This window comes from Poromitra crassiceps, assembly GCF_964638095.1.
Source record: "Poromitra crassiceps genome assembly, chromosome: 9".
NCBI lineage: Eukaryota > Metazoa > Chordata > Actinopteri > Beryciformes > Melamphaidae > Poromitra > Poromitra crassiceps.
In genome coordinates, this window is record NC_139630.1 from 50695063 (window position 1) to 50712562 (window position 17500).

General features: G+C 42.7%; 3 protein-coding genes across 4 annotated transcripts in view; 1 reads left to right on the top strand and 2 right to left on the bottom strand.

The window, feature by feature from the left end:
* The window catches only part of abcd4 (ATP-binding cassette, sub-family D (ALD), member 4), a 10741-nt gene extending 9898 nt beyond the window's left edge, over positions 1-843 (top strand). For both annotated transcript variants that reach the window (XM_083643271.1, XM_083643272.1), the window contains 2 exons: positions 1-69; positions 227-843. The exon at positions 1-69 is cut by the window's left edge and continues 47 nt beyond it. In XM_083643271.1, coding sequence (XP_083499397.1) covers positions 1-69; positions 227-337 — 180 coding nt within the window. In that variant the 3' untranslated portion in view covers positions 338-843. The remainder of the gene's footprint in view (positions 70-226) is intronic.
* Positions 844-1172: 329 nt separating this feature from the next.
* LOC310782378 (acetyl-coenzyme A synthetase 2-like, mitochondrial) lies at positions 1173-14651 on the bottom strand (the record flags this gene model as incomplete). Its single annotated transcript, XM_083643043.1, has 14 exons — positions 1173-1349; positions 2202-2323; positions 2995-3058; positions 3513-3640; positions 3785-3911; positions 4521-4633; positions 7945-8037; positions 8826-8963; positions 9859-10006; positions 11306-11458; positions 11970-12145; positions 13223-13422; positions 13774-13870; positions 14330-14651. The coding sequence occupies 14 exons, from the start codon at positions 14649-14651 to the stop codon at positions 1173-1175; spliced, it is 2058 nt and encodes a 685-aa protein (XP_083499169.1).
* Positions 14652-16280: 1629 nt separating this feature from the next.
* The window catches only part of LOC310782379 (visual system homeobox 2-like), a gene marked incomplete at both ends in the record, with an annotated part of 6606 nt that continues 5386 nt past the window's right edge, over positions 16281-17500 (bottom strand). The window contains 2 exons of the mRNA XM_083643044.1: positions 16281-16603; positions 17477-17500. The exon at positions 17477-17500 is cut by the window's right edge and continues 157 nt beyond it. Coding sequence (XP_083499170.1) covers positions 16281-16603; positions 17477-17500 — 347 coding nt within the window. The remainder of the gene's footprint in view (positions 16604-17476) is intronic.

Here is a 17500-nt window from a genome sequence, read left to right on the forward strand (position 1 = left end):
CTGTACCGAGCCTGTAAACAGCTCGGCATGACTTTGGTCAGTCTGGGGCACCGCAGCAGCCTGGAGAAGGTATTCAACATGCAAACTGTACAGTTCAGGCTAGGCATCCCAAACCTGCTTGGCATATTAAAAATGATTTCTGTGGGTTAGCCTTGATTTAGTCGTTACATGATCAGTGTAAATATGTCAGTGGTAATAACTGTCTGTCTCCCACCATGTCTTCCAGTACCACGATGTCCAGTTGAAGCTGTGTGGAGGCGGCCAGTGGGAGCTCACCAAGTTAAAAGCGGGTGGCGGCAGCAGCCTAAACCTCAGAGACGCAGGGTCGCCTCTTTGAATCCCTGGACGAACTAAGAAGGATCTTTATGGAAAAGTTGAACCAGAAACACCCCTGAACCATTCCAAGGTACTGAAACCACAGCTGCCAGTCTGTGTATATGAGTGTGATCGTCCCTCTCTATGCAACAAAGTCCATGTTTTGTTGCCAATTTTCCTGGTTAAATAAGAAGTTAAGAAAATGGGTGGGGAACCGGGGAGAATCAGTCCCTCTCCATAACTCCAAACTGTTTGGATTAGGTTTGTGGGTCGGGAAGCTGAAACCTTGTCAGCGCTCCGAGTCGACCAAAATATACTGGACCTGTATACTTATACCAAACAAATGGTTTGGCTGGCTAGCTTATTATCAGCGTGGGGGAAAGAATTCCCAGGAAAGACAATAGACATATTAGACTCAGTAAAATAGCATTTTTATTAAGTGCCTGATTGAAATAGTTTATTGTATTTTGTTCATGATGATTATATGGAAATATTACTACTGTATGACAAAATTTTGTAATAAAACACTTTTTAACACATTTTCTTCTAACTTCATATCAAGAGCGGTGTACATCGATATAGAACAACTTAAAAATGCACGTGCCGTTTTAAAGGATTTACTTTAAGTCCTTTGTACAATGAAGACAAAGAGGTTGAACGTTCTTCATTCTTGATACAGTCATACTTCATCTTTGGACACCCTTGTGTCTGGTTTGGTGGAATGGATCAGTCATTTAAGCATGGCTATTAATAGTATAGAAATTCAGTGGAAACGCTGCGAGTTTCAACACTGCCACATCCTCTTTAGACAAGAATCTGCCTACCTTGTGCCACATTTCTCAGTTTTCAGACAAACATCATTGCGGCTGCTCTTTACCACAGAGATCCTGGTGACCCTGGATGACCTCCTGAACCACGGCGGGGTCGTCCAGCGTGCTGAGGTCACCCAGCCCGTCCAGGTCGCGCTCCACCACCTTCCGCAGCACCCGCCGCATTATCTTGCCTGAGCGTGTCTTTGGTAGCCGCCGGACAAACTATAACATTGCAAATCAATGTTAATACAAAAAACAACACACACAAAAATCACCAGACAAGTTAGATGTTGTTAGACTTGACTGGGTTAACATCTTTGTGTTCTTGTAGGTCATTGGAGCAAAGATGATCCTAGTGTCACCATATACGGTATTTGAAAAACCTATCCCTGCTTGAGATTTTAATGGAATAGAGCAACTTTATATTATAGTCTGATGACAAGCATTTTGATCAACAATGACATAAACTATAATCAGACATATGTGACTGATTAGGTAAGTGTATTTCACAAATTATTATGAAAATGGTCTATCATGTTAAATGTGATTGGGATAATAATTATTGGCTCAAAAATCATGTAGCCTATGCCTAATATTGAATGGTCCTGCACACTTTATAATTCAAATAAATATAAAATTATATATCATAGCATATTATATATCATATCTAATACAGGATCAGAGGCTTGCTTGACTATAATCAAGAAGAATATGAAGACTGGTTGTAGGCTACTCTTTTAAAAAATAATTTATTTTAAATTAATTGTACCCTGTACTCTAGTCTTGTTGAAAAGCAGCCCCTCTGATCTCACAATGTACCAGTACGACACGCCACTGTGCAGTCTGTCCCATCTGGCCTGGGTTATTGTTCTGTTAGCTCATTATGGGACTATATTCAAGAAGATAATCCTACAAACAACAAACAACTCTGCTCCAACGTTAACCGTTTCATGACTACCATCGCTACAGTTTGGAAGAAAAAAAAAGCCAACTAAAGTGATCAGCAGTGTAGATACAAACCATGTTCCAGTGCAGCATGAAGGAGAGAGAAAGTAAAAGCTACGATGTCAGTACCTGGATGAAGTCTGGACAGGCGTACTTGGCGATGCTTTTGGACACCATGTCCTGCAGCTGGCGGGCCAGGTCGGCCTCTTGGACATCCACTCCCTTCTTTAGCACCACAAAGGCATAAACACCTGGCACAGCAGAGAGAGAGAGAGAGAACGATCTGCGCTTACATGAAAACTCATCATGAGCAATGCGAGTAAGGTGTGGGGAGATCACCACAGAAACAATAACTATGGGGAATAACTTCATCTGTTAGCAACAATAATCACACATTTTGCAACTAAATTATTTGTGAGATAATTAACATTGGTCACACATATTCTACGTATATCTACAGACGCTTTCCAGTTGGGGATTTCAAGTTGCTACAACTCTGATATCAGTGTGTTTTTATTTTTCAGATTTCCATTTGAACAATGGAAATTTTCTCTCCCCAGTTGTACTTGGCCAATTCCCTGTTAGGGTGTCCCGGTTGCTGGTCCACCGCCTCTGCCGATCTGGGGAGAGCTGTAGACTAGCACATGCTTCCTCCGATACATGTGCAGTCACCATTCACTTCTTTTCACGTGAACTGACAGCAAGGAGTTTCCCTGGCAGGACGTATAAACCTGCGACCCTCTTGTTGGTAGGCAGGGAATCTACCACTGCACTACCCGGACATCCACTTTGATATCAGTGTTGAATGTTTTTCCGTTATTTGCTGACTTTGATATAAAATGATATTCATCCCAGTGGACTGAGTAATGGTGGAAAGAGACACAGTTTTGAGTGAATGACACCTTTAAGGTTTCCTATTTACCTTGTCCTTTGATGTCATGTGAGTAGCCTATGACAGCAGACTCAGCCACCGCAGGGCATTTGTTCTGTAACAGAGGACAGAATGAGGTTCAACTGTTAGTGCACTAAATGGTCATGGCTGAACTGGAGATTTGGCCAAAACCGTCAGAAATTGTTGGAGGGAGTAAAAGATGTAGGGGGGAAACGGGGGTCTTTGGTATAAGTTTAACACATAACTTAAAGGACATTTGAATCAAGTTAGAACACCTAATAAATGTGCACGCAAAAATTTAACATTTGTTTCCCCACTATATTTAAATTTCATCTAGTGTACGACTTTTATAGCAATTATTCAAAATTGCTTTCTTATCAATCTATATTTAGTAGCGCTCCTGCGGAATACCCGTGCAATGTTTCAGGTGTAAATGTTGCGTGTGGATCAAAATCAACTGAATTTGCCAAAATGTGTAAACGCTGCCATCTTGCATTTCAGACAAAAATTAAAGCAAATGCTAAATGCAAGTGATTGGCTTTACGTACCACTACATCTTCTAGCTCAGCGGTCCCAATCCTATGACCGCTCACGTTGATGACATCATCAAGGCGACCAATGATCTGGTAGTACCCCTCCTTGGAGCGATAGGCGCCATCTCCAGTGAAGAAGTAACCTTTCGGCATGATAACAGAGGACATAAGAGTATGTGAACTTAGAATAACAGCATAAATAATCCAGTCTTGTCTTTATTGAGGCAGTGTAGAGTGAGGAACACTTTCAGGAAGACAGAATGAGTCTGCCCATGAGTATAACGTACCGGGGTATGGCTGGCAGTAGGTCTCAGTGAATCTCTGGTGGTCGTTATGAATGGTGCGGGCCATTCCAGGCCAAGGTTGGGCTATACACAGAGCTCCAGACGTGTTGTTGGAAGTCAGCATCTTTCCCTGAACAAAATCAAAAACCAGCGCTAAATGAGAGGGATGAGATGAGTAAAAGGGAGAACAAGTAAAGTTGCAAAGTAAACACTGATAATCAATGTAATTGTAATAAGAATTAGACAAGGACTGTAATACCATAATACTAATATGTTTTGTACCAAGTATTGTATGATTGGCGTAATTGGTGTTAATACACATTGTTAATTGTCCCTTTCTGACCTAGCCACTACAGGACATGGATACGAAATTGTTTCTCTCAAAGTCATAGAAAACAGCAATGCTGTTAAATGCCAGATTAAACCGTGAGAATGGTGTGCGTTGAGGGCGGGGGTCAGCTCAGAGACACCACTCCAACTGTCTGGACAATCTGTGCTTTTCAAGCGCTAAAGTAGCATCCACACAGTCGTATGCCAGATTTTTGTATAGGGCGTTTGGCACGCTGCACAGAGCAGGATTGAAGGGTGGGAGAAGGCTGAGTATCAAAAGTGACCCAGCTGCTGCCTGTTTTATAATCCTAATCTGACCCCCCAGGCCATTCCCAGACATCCATCTTTTGCATGGGTGCATAAGACCACATAAACACACACACACACACACACACACACACTACCACACCTCGCTGTCCATGAGCTCCGGCCTTATGCCGAAGAAGGGTCTCATAGCCATTCCCGGGACAATCTCTGCGTCCGGGTCTGACGGCCTCGGTGCGATGCAGATGCCACCTGTCTCTGAGAACACAGAGCAAAACGTGTGAAACGCCAACCAAATCAATTGATGCAGTCTTCTGAAATACAAATACGGACTCTGAAGCTGTGGGAGATGCAGGTCTTCCTAGGGCTGGGCAATATATCAATAGTATATCGATATAGTGCTATGAGACTAGATATTGTCTGCGATTTTGGATATCGTGGTAAGTGTTGCATTTTCCTGGTTTTAAAGGCTGCATTATAGTAAAGTGATGTAATTTTCTGAACTTACTCGACTGTTCTAACTGTTCTATTATTTGCCTTTACCCACTTAGTCATTATATCACATGATTATTTATCAAAAATCTCACCGTGTAAATATTTTGTGAAAGCACCAATAGTCATCCCTACCGTATTGCCACAATATCGATATTGAGGCATTTGGTCAAATATTGTGATATTTGATTTTGTTCATATCGCCCTGCAGCCATAGGTCGTCCTGACTGACTCTTGACCTTTTGATCAAGTGCAACATTGTCACAACAAAGTACTACGGCATCAGGAGCATTGATTTAGATGCAGTGGAGCAGAGGTGAGAAAGTGGGATAAAAAAAAGACACAATATGGACAGCGACAGAGGAGAGAGGCTGGATTACAGAGCGAGGGACCTGCCGGCCTGCAGATTGTCGAATTACAGTCATGCTAAGTAAATTAAACACAATTAGGTTGGCCTGGGACCCTGGTAATCCGCCTGGTGGTGTTGGTGGCAGCAGCAGAGGGGTAACATTGTAACTAGGGCACAACAGATGATCCCACAATAGCACATGAGCAACTGGCATCCCATTCATTCAAATCAGCTACAAATGAGACTTCTGGTCGCCCAAAATCATGAACACTTTAAAAGTCTATTTACAACCGTCCTCTTTCTTCGCTTCCATACACAAGTGGGTCTATTATAACCCTTTCGCTGCTGCTTTTCAGTCTCTCTGGTTAAATTGAAGCTACAAAGTACCTTTTCCAGTGTCTTGGATTTCCCTTTTTCTAGAAAGCATTCATCTCTACATTCCTACTATTAGTATTAGATGCTAACCAGCATTTCAACATCCTATCTTCCTACATCTTCTCCCACCTCCAGTTCTGTTTGATACCACATGGGGCTGTATGCCAACAGCAGATCAAAATCAAATGTTCTCTCTAAAAGGGCTACTTGCACCCAGATCAACCCAATGGCAATTATGAATAATGCCATTTACTCCTAATTGGACCGCTCCGGGAAAATAAATAACATAACATAATCCGTTCTGCTGAAGTAGGGTATTTGGGTCATATCTGTGTCTGTAATTCTCAAGCTCATGATGTTCTGATGTTTAATTATCATCAATTAATTATATATATTTGCTATTTGTATGGTAATTAACATTGTTTTGCTCCATTTGGTCATTACTCAATCTAATTTGCAGGGATTGAGGGTGAAACACATACTGTAGGGTCAATCTGATCCTGTGTGATCCTCAAAATTAATTTAATTAACAAAATCAGCTGATTTCAAAACATGTTGTCATTATGCCTCATCCTAAGCTACTTTTGTAGAGGAATAGTGGTTATTTTTGCAATGACATCAGAGATGATCAAAGGGTAAAGAACAATTCCCCTAAAAGGTTGCCACACCCAATGCAATTATCTACAATCTATACTATCAATACTATTGACACTGAATGGACAAAATATCAGGGACATCCCTGATACTGAGCTGCAGTATCCACATCTCAATTGTCTCAAATATTAGAAATCCTCTAACTCACCTGCCCTTCATGAAGAGGAAGTATATAATATGTATATTAAATAATAATATTGATAAACTATTTATATTGCACTTTCTTAACATGGTTACAGGGTGCTCTGACGGCAGACAATATCATTCTAGTTATTTGAAAAATAAAATCCTCCTTCTGTGCACGTTTCTCTGTGCTGGGAACTGAGTCAAACCAGAGGCCACGTCTGTATTGTGTGAGAAGTGGGGGGATTGATGGAGCCCGCTCCCTCCAGATGGCCACGTAGCATTATGTCAAATGGCTCTGTTGGCTGCTATGGTCATGACATCTGCATTCTGAGGTGAAAAAAAAGCCAAACGTGCACTCGCTTATTGTATGTGAGCGTTTAACAGACAAAAAGGAAATGAATATCAGCATCGTAAAGGTGTAAGGAGTCATAAAGTCGTAAAATCAAACTTTATTTCACATTTTTAAAAAAAACATAATTTGGAGGAAAAAGATGATACTCTTATGTGAGGTGCTAGTGTCGACTGTCTTCTGTTTCGAGAATAAAAGGGTTGACGTGCAGATTTATTTCAGAGCTTTTCCTGCATAGCTCAACATCTGGTTTGGTTAGGAGTCCATAGGGGATAGAAAAATCCCTTTACGTAAGGGTGTGTGCGTGTGCGCATGCACGTGGTGGCTGTGCATAGTTCTGTGCAGTGAAGAATACGGATACGCACACACGCACACACATCCACAATATTACATAACAATGTTATTCTTGGGGGGGGAGGCAACCGAGGCACCAGACTGCTCTCCCCTTTAAGACTGATCGTCTGTTTACAGTAAGTGGCTGTAGATGTAGAGGTTGTGCTCAATGGAAAGTTCATGAACTCAACTGTCCTTTGTGGAGGGAGGCGAGCAGTGACCAATCAACTGCCTGACAGGACAGAACCAATCGAAACATTCAGACACACAGCATCAGAGTCAGAAACTAATTTGGCAAGTTCAACGACAGAAGTGCTGCAGTTTAGCACAGCTGGCAGCAGCAAGACGCCATCACAGATGTGCAAAGTACAGTCGGAAAAATAGCAATGGATGCATCACCGATGCTTAAAATACACCTTGGATGACAGAGAGCCTGAACAAAGTGCAGATTAGCGTTGAGCATAGCATGCCTAAGAACAAGTATGCCTGAGAAAATCTTTAGTCTATTTTGGAGCAAAACACACTGCAGCAGACCTACAGCATAAATATTGAACTGTAAAAGTAGAATTAGCAAGATCACAAGATCTATTACCTCAGTAAGAAGGTTTGTGAGCAAACATTTGGGTTAGGATTAGGGAGTCTGTGTGGTTTAAACCCCACGATAAAAAAAAATGGTCCTGCTTGGCTGTTCATATCTCATCTGTTGCTGCACAGGTGGTAGTAATGTGTTCAAATTGTGACAAGGACACAACAGTGATGAGATTATCTTCTATGACCTAACATCTATTACCGGCATGTTGGTTGCTCTCTTTCTTTTCTGTTTTGGTTACAGATCATTAGATGAATGAACAGGCCACATTTAATTGTATTCAAGAGAAACAAAACAGTTACCCGTTTGCCACCAGGTGTCCACCACAGGACAGCGTCCGTCCCCAACCACTCTGTGGTACCAGTCCCACGCCTCGGTGTTGATGGGCTCGCCCACTGGGGGAAGATGAGAATAGGCTGAATTATATAATGTCGTCATATATTGTGTCCTTTGAACTCAATGCATAGACATTTTGATAGTAAAGTGAGTTGATGTTGACAGAGAGTCACCTTGTTAACCCCCAAGGTGGAAAGTAGGTAGCCATCTGTGTTTCTCGTGTTAAGAATAGGATTTAAATTCTTTGAAACTAATAAAGCTTTATTTAAAGTAACTGAGCGTGTGTGTGTGTGTGTGTGTGTGTGTGTGTGTGTGTGTGTGTGTGTGTGTGTGTGTGTGTGTGTGTGTGCTGGACTCTGCTGTGGGCAGTGTCCATGACAAAGGCATGTAGACGTACAAGCCGGGCTTGACTTTCTGTGAAAGTATGCAACACGTGTGTGTGCTGAGAGGAAAGGAATGCACCTGGTGTTTAGCCTATACACGACTGAGAAACATGTGCTGTTGCATGTGCCTGTGTGCAGTGTTACGTGTTCCTGAAAACCATGCTGTGTAGTGCACAACTGACACACGCCTGCTGGTTTACATCACGCTGTTATAATTGGAAAACAGTCGGTTCATGCTAAATGCAGGTCAATTGGAAAATGTGTGCCAAATATAATTGATCGTGATATAATTACCGTACATTACAACCTTAGCAACTGCCTTTTTGCTAAATTCAAAATTTGGTGTATGGAGTTTGGCTGTTCTGTGATTCCGATCTATTAGTAAAAGGAAATCATTACAACATGTATAGAAATACCCAGAAGGGGTCCATGTTTTTTTCAGGCACTCCTCATGGTCGGCATACCAGAGCCCAGAGTTTTGAGGGTGGAGCGGTCGTATTTGTTGACCCACTGGTCTCCATACTTCAGCAGCAGGCGGATCGCTGTCGGAGCCCCATAAAACTGGTTGATCTTCAGTCTCTGCACCATCTCCCAGTACCTTCCTGACAACAACGGACATACATGGCACAACGAGACATTCAGACATAGGCTACTGCGAAGACACTGCTGAAACTCTTAAGTCAGATTCAGAAATCTGAGATTAAGATGAGAGCAGTAGGCTGAGAAATTAATCTTGCATCACAGAGAGGGCTTGTGAGAACAAATCCCAGTGGTCCTGATTTCTCTGTATACAAAAGCTCCTACTTTTAGAATGGAAGGTATGACAAGTTCAAGTTCAACTGTAAACAGACACTGAGCAGGAGACCCATTGAAAGCTCTTTACACTGAACAGGAAGTTGTGAGCCAACACATTTTACACACAGGGCCTGCCTGGAGAAACACGTGTCTCAATAACAGAAAATGTATATCATGATCAAATTAAATGAAGGCATCTTTTTCTTTCATGGGAAATTTCAATGTTGTAGTGGCATACTGACAACTTGGCTTGCTTTGGCGTTGAATATGACACGCAAACTAAAGGAAAAATTAAGGTAAAAAAAATCCTTGTTGGTTATAGGCATTTAGATTTATTTATAAAGGATGACGAGTGCTGTTTTCTTGATTAATAATAATAATAATAAATAGGACTTATATAGCACTCAAGTAAATGGTAAATGAACTGCATTTATATAGTACAAGTACTCAATATATAGTTAAAGTACTCAAAGATGCTGGATTATGATAACAAACGGTCCAAAAGGCACCTTCTAACAACTTTTTTGATTCAAGTAGTGCTTCTAGTGTTTTGTCGTTAACACTGAACCGTCCAATAGAAAGATTTTCGTGGCATTTTGTTGATATTGAGGAAGGCTAATTCGATGGCAAGAGCACAGGCAGAAACGGCAAACAATCCATCTTTACATGCAAATACATTACGAATACTGCTGATATTGGTACCTGGGTCGGGGTAAAGAGGAGTGCTCTCAAACAGGACAGTGGTTCCCCCGTTGGCCAGTGGCCCGTAGACGCTGTAACTGTGTCCCGTTATCCAGCCGATGTCCGCCACACAGCCGAACACGTCTCCATCGTGGTAGTCGAAGACATACTGGTGATGAGGAGGACATTCACGGTAAGAAGGGTGTTAGTTAGAGGTGAACAACGTGATGATGAAACATGTTAGAGGGAAAACTGACAGGAATTATAGTTAAAACGCGCATGATGTGCCTCTGTGTGTTACATGCCCACACATGTACTGTAGGTATCTATATGTACCTATATAATGGATATTATTAATGTCTTGCTCCCCTGAAAGAAAATTTAAAAAAATATTTGATCACAAAAAAGGAATTATAGTTTTGTTAGATATTAAATGTTGATGTGTCTGATAATCCCATGTGGGATGGGTCATGTAATTGTCCTGACACGAAAATAAAATATTCATTCATTCATTCATATAGTTCAGACCATAGTTCAGCAGTTTCAGATATTCTGAGATATTCTGCCTTTTTTCTGCTGCCTCATCACTGGCATAAGCTTTTATTGCATCTGTAAAAGTACCTTGAACTCGCCACATTAAATGAATCCTGAACTAGAAGACTTTATATTAAGGTACACATATTCACCATTAACTAGTTGCTTATTAGCATGCATATTAATAGCATATTGGCTGTTTATTAGTCATTATAAAGCACTTATTAATGCCTTATTCTGCATGATCACATTCTACAACTACTAGGCCATTAACCAGAGTTTTCCCTCCTAATTACTGCTTATTGATAGTAAGGAAGTTGTTGTACTTAATATGCTTTGCTCAGAATGGGGAGTACCATTAAAGCATTATGCTTTATAATGGCTAACAAACAGCCAACATAATAATAATACATATATACTTATATAGAGCTTTTCAAGGACTCAAAGACACAGTGATAGGTGGAGGGGACTCAAAAGAAGGCAGAGGAGAAGAGATGGGTCTTGAGGCGGGATTGAAAAACTACGAGGGACTCTGATTCTCCGATGTCAGGGGGGAGGGAGTTCCAGAGCGTGGGAGCTGCCCTGGAGAAGTGTGGGGTTGTTGATGTTGACTTTGCTGAGGGTGGAGTTGGAGCCGATGAGGAGTAGTTCTGTTTTGTTACTGCTTAGTTGTAGAAAGTTGGACATGATGCTAACATGCGTGCTAATAAGCAACTAGTTAATGGTGGATATCTGTAGGCTACCTTATAAAGTGTTATCCCCCCAGCCCCCAAAAAATGCTTCATTATGCCATAATCCACTTTGAACGGGATGAGATTTCCTCTGCAGATGGTCAGATTATAGACTGCTGCCAAAGGCCTTCATTAGCATAGCTACACTGATTAAAATACAATGTCTCTTTTCCACAGTGAGAGGCATGCAGGCTGGCTGTTACCCTGTGAGTGAGCGAGGCGTACAGCAGGTAGCCAGCCTGTGTGTGGACCAGGCCTTTGGGCTTCCCCGTGCTGCCTGACGTGTAAAGCAGGAACAAGACGTCCTCGCTGTCCATGGCCGCTGGCTCACACTCCACAGCCTCCCTCTGCATCTCCTGCAGGACACAGACAGCTTTTAACATTGTCTCGTTGTCTCACAATTGAACGACAGCAACAGAACAAACTTTATTATAATTCCACTACAGAGTGGAAATGTGCTTTGGCTGTCACATTGGCTTGCTGATAAATCAACAGAGTGTGCATGTTAAATAACAAATGTATGGATGGCGTGCAAAATCTGAATTGTTAATGGGTTGATTAAAGGTAACTGAAGAAGTCCTTTTGGCTGAAATGTCCATTGCTGCTGTGTCCAGATGAAAGAATCAATTTTTTGAAAGGACATTAGGTGTGCTGGTCTGTTCTCTTCTCTAAAGAACCGGAATAACATATCAAAACGCATATCAGAATTAGGATGTGTACATGCATTTTGTAAAAAACAGTAATAACAGAGTAATGAATATACCATTTTTAGTCTTTCCCAGCAGCGCCCTGCTTCACATTCACACAGCTGCTCACAGTCACACCTGCCCAGTGTTTCCTTAAGCAAGTTCTGATTGGCTGTCTCACCTCCTCCATGGCGACGTCCCTGGCTGTCATGACAACCGGGTTCTCTGTTCTCATAGCAACAAACACCTGCTGCACTGACGGGCAGCTCTGCACCGCCACGTCCACCGTCCTCTTCAGCTCCGTCACCTTTCCGCCCCGCACGCCCTGGTTCACTGTGATGACCGTGCTGGACTGGGCTGAAATATCAGGAGCAGAGAATACAATTAGAACTACACTGATACTGCCTTTTTTACTTTGGTCCATTTTGTTCAATTCAAAGTTCAAACTTACATTTCTATACAAATAGTGACACAGTAAGCTAGAGGGAAATGCTCTTCTTAAAAACTATATCTATTTGTCACAGAGGAATCAGTGAACTGAAAATGTAGTCAAACCTTTTTGGGATTATACCAGAAATCTATCCATTAGAAAGATCTTGACCCCTGTCCAGCGGGGTAAAGAGAAGGACCCATCAGTGAATTCTGCCCATGAACAAGGTCTGAGGCCAATCATGACCTTTTGACCCAGCCAATCAGATAAGCTACAGCTCCAATCTGAATCAGTATTCCCTGCTGGATCCTGGGACACCCCGGGGTCAGAAATGAACAGAGGCTTGGGGCAAAAATGCATTGGAAATTAAAAATGGGGGGCAAAAAAATCTTTTCAGTGCTTTCTGGGTGAGAAAAATGGAGCGGTTTTCATTTTTTGATCAAAAAACAACCGAGCACACAGCCTGAGCAAAGCAAATCTAGTGGTGCAAATTGAGTGTTTCTTTGCATTCTGCAATGCAAATGTATTTTTTAAGACCAAAATGTCCCCAAAAATCTGATGAAGAGGACAAAAAATGTCTTAAACTGGCAGTGGCGACCTCTCCCATGGTATAAGCAAGAAAATGTATTCAGTGGCAACAGTCAGTGAAGACTGGATTGACACAGAGGCCTAAGCAATTGACCCATTTCAGAACAACTGTTTTGAGGTGGGCAGCAGGAAGTAAAGCAGGTATAATCAATATACAATTAATGATGGTTCCATTCCATTTAGGTGTTCCAATGCCAGGGCCCTTGTTAATGTTATTGATTACACCTGCTTTACTTTACCACCTCAAAACCGTTGCTGTGAAATGGGCCTATAGCTCCTTGATGGGCAGTCCACCCTTTTCTAACACTATCAGAAGATCTCAGGTGCCACAGTGTCCCTCTGTTTCATCACGTCATATCTCTATCCCCTCTAATCCCTCAGACAGGACCACATCAGTCCTCCTGTCCGAGCCTCACCGTCTCTGATGCGGTCTGCGAGAGCCTCTGCGCTGAACCCTGCAAACACCACGTTGTGTGCCGCACCGATGCGGGCGCAGGCCAACATGGACGCCACAGCGAGGGGGCAGGGTGGCATGTAGAGGGTGACACAGTCGCCCCTCTTCACGCCACGCCGCCTCAACAGGTTGCCCAGGCGGCAGGTCGTCTCCAGCAGCTGCCTGTGGAATAAAGTGTCATGTCGGCATACAGGAGCTGAGCTGAATGAAATAATGTCAAATGTGACAAACCATGTGACATGTGACTCAGGTCATTTGGCCCAGCTCTCAAGCAGGCCCCAAGTCATCTCAAGCCCCAAGTCATCTTTCTTGGGCAAGTCAAGTCGTACAGGTTATGTCATAGTCAAGTTGAGTCCTTAGTTAAGGCAAGTGACTTGAGTCGACTCAAGTCCATGTCAAATGACTTGAGTCGACATCTCTGTGAGCAAACAAACACACACACACACTGACACACACACACACACACACACACACACACACACACACACACACACACTAATCCAACCTGCTAACCTGTAGGTGATCTTGACCTCTGAACCTGGTTCATCTCTTTCCCAGATCAGGGCCACTCTCTCTGGAAAGGTGTGTATGTGACGGTCCAGGCAGTTCACTGCATGTGCCCAGCACACACACACACACACACACACACACACACACACACACACACACACACACACACACACACACACACACACACACACACACACACACACACACACACACACACACAGCTTTTTACTTCATGGTATTCCCTGTTTTAAGACAGTTTGGAAACTTTTGCTCCCATTATACAAGCACTTGTTGGTAACACTGTAATAATATAGCATTAATTAATGCTTATTAAGCATTAACTAACTGTGAATGAATACCCTTATTGTAAAGTGTTACCAGCGCTTTAATGGAAATAATTCATTCATATGGGTGAATGAAAAAATCCAACCTAGGCCTATAACTTATAGCTACTTGATTGAACTGATCTCATTTTCACAGTAAATTATATCCACTGTCTATAAATGTGTGCCAAGCTTTTCAAATAGCCTAAAGGTGAATAGTCTTCAAATAATCTTACCGGACACATTCAGCTTTCCTCCCTCAAACCACTTGATTCTGCCTTGACTCAGATCACAGTCCTGCACGGTGTGAAACGGACTGATCCAAGCCAGTCTGTGCCGCGCCACAGCGCCCCAAAACTGCTCTGTGTGCGAGACGGAGAACTGCTGCAGTCCGCCATGGTCCGACTCCGACAAACCTTCAAAGCCAGCCGCCTCGGGCAAACGGGCCGCTCTGTTCAGGCTTTTAGCCGAGAGATGATGAGAAGATCTGACGAGCCATCCACTGAATGAAGTGAGGAGGAGACCCTTTCGAGCGCAGCCGCACGGCATCCACCACATCATGTCACTGTTCGCCAATTAAAATAGCCCGTCCAATCAAAAAGTGTGTTTACAAAGCAACTCCGCACGCCCAGAAATCATACTTTATTTCAACGCACATTTTGCAAGTTCCCCGTCTCCGTTGAAGTAACGGATCAACAAGTTGGGAAAACGTGTGGGAGAGCTATGGTGAGGATGGGGAGGACAGACTGGCTGGTGAGTTAAAGGGGGCGCGCAGACCGATGTGTGCCAAGTCTGCCGACACTTTTTACGTTTTTGTGGGTGTTTGCGTGCGTGCGTGCGTGTGCGTGTGTGCGCGTAGTAGCCAGCCTATGCCATGGTTTCAGCATCCTTTCCTTTCCCAAAATCAGAAAACATAACAGGGTAAGAGAGGGAGATGATGTTTGGCTCAAAAGTCCAATATTAAATTAGGCTATAGGAATTCCTATAGGCTACAAGACCACCAAATTCTGTTTTTTTTTATTAGGCTACAATTACATGAATACAGAGACAAATATTTATTATTAATGTTTCGACTATACATTAAAGTATTATTGAATTTTATTTTCAATATGTACACTATTTACATAAACAATAGTGGCGAAACAACATAGGTGTCCTAATGTCTAACTCAAATTAAAATCGTTTTATTATGTCATGTGATGCTACCTGCTGAGCCCCCCTCCCTACACAGGGAGGTCAGAGGTCAGGTTCAGCTGCAGCTGATAGGGCTTCAGTGTCTGAACAAGGGCACTTCAGCAGTGTTGATGCTTGTTAATAAAAGGCTTGAACCTCAGCCCCTCCCATCTCACAACGTCACTCTGCTGCCAAAAATAAATTTCACCTTAAAGTTGCATAAAGGTAGCTGCCTTGTCACAGAATGGTAATATAAACAATCTAAAGACGTTTTTTTTTATGCCGCTTCACTGTTAGATCATCTGCCATAAATGTTATGGGGAAACATTCTTGTGCTTATGCCTCCCTCATTACACAGACAAGGTGACAAGAGAAGGTTTTCACAGTGCCCCCCCCACAATTTGAATGAGTCATAGCAGGGTAAACACAGGTGTACCTAATAACATTAATGATGGTTCCATTCCATTTAGGTGTTCCAGTGATGAGCCAGCATGCACCTAAATGGAACAGAACCATCATTAATCTTACACCTGTGTTTACTATACTGTGACTTGTCAAAATGGCTGCTGTGAAACAGGTTTATTTTGCGGCAAAAAAGAAAAAGAAAAAGAAGAAGCAGAAATGATCTTATGGGTTGAGTTAAACCTTAGTGAGCGGAACCAAAGAACCACATTTCAGAATCAGAGCACAAGTTAGGCTCATTTGAATGGCAAAGACGGAACTCTGAATAAAAAGTATTAATCGCAATAACTTCCTTTATCTTCATTCAACGCATTTGTAATCTTGGAACTTCAGCAGGCTTCCTCCTCTCTAATCTCTTGCCCTTTTCAATTGGTTTCAGTTCCACATTACTTAGCCAGGCTTTGGCTCCACCCATTTAGATGTAACTCAACCAATGAGATGAGACTTAATCTGCCCCCAGACTTTGTGTGTCAGAAATGTTCATATTAACTAAAACTCCATTCTGCAAGTATTTAGCATGGCCATATAGAAGTCTGTAATGAGCAGCCATTTTCAGTGAGCCATGTCCACCTCTGCTGTCTTCTGTGCTGTCTGTTTGTCCTCAGCTTCCTCTGTATCTGCTCTATGGCCGCTTGGTCCGTCCACTGAAACCGTCCCCAGCATCTTAGCGCTGTGCTCCTGGGCCTTCGCCCGCAGTGCAGCGATGCTGTTCTCCCTCAGTTCCTCTTTAGAAATGGGCGACGTTGTGTCCTGCGTCCGCCTCTCCTCCTCTTCCTCCAGCACGTTCTCCACCGTTATCTCCTGGGGAGGCGACTGCATGCTGCTGGGCTTACCAGGAGACGTGTGAGGGGTTTCCATCGACTTCTTGTGCATTCCTTAAGGGGAAGAGACATTGATTCCAGTTAAGGCTTGAAATAGGACATTGAAATGCTTTCCAAGGACTGATATAATGTATCCATTCACAATCACATGAGCTAAGATCTGAGGATTTCTGTCAGATCATAAAGCATCAGAGAGACACATCTTCTTGCAAATGTACCTGGCTTCAGGAATCCAGCGTTCATTGGTGTAATTCAAGATATTGGTGCATTTTAGACTGTGACAAGTTTAACATGACAAAGCTCACAATCTGAAGGTAATGTTTCGCAGTGGCTTTTGTGAAATTGTAGAGATGAAAAGTTACTTTGACCTCATCACTAAGGAAGCGCAATAAAATGCACTGTAATGTATTTTGCTCACGAGCAAAATTCTTGGAGATTAAAAGAGAGAGAGAGAGAGAGAGTGGGGAGGGAGAGCGATGGATAGCAGCTCTTATTCAATTACAGTCACCTAATTGATTTAAACGAATCAATTGACATGTGTCAAGAGAGGAGATTTGATCTAATCTGTCCTGATGAAGTGGGATTATCAGCGTATCGACGGCCACCTATTATTGACAAGGTGACACTTTTATTGGCTCCGAACATGAGCAAGGCTTAAGCTCCCAACTGTTGGAATGCTTCTTAAACGAACAGGAATCATCTACAGGAATCATCTACTCCCCCTCATGCCAGTTGAAACACAGGTGAAGTTTGTCCATATAACACACAGGGAGGTTGCCAGCACAATTGGAGAGGAACCCAAGTCACCATTGACTTCAGTTGTACTGAAGTCAATGGTGACTGGTTTCCTGTGTTTCAACTGGCATAAAGGTCACAGATTACTTAACGACCGGTCATTTAAATGTTCATTGTCTTCTGCAGCCTCACCAAGTAGCCAGGGGGCACAGGAGT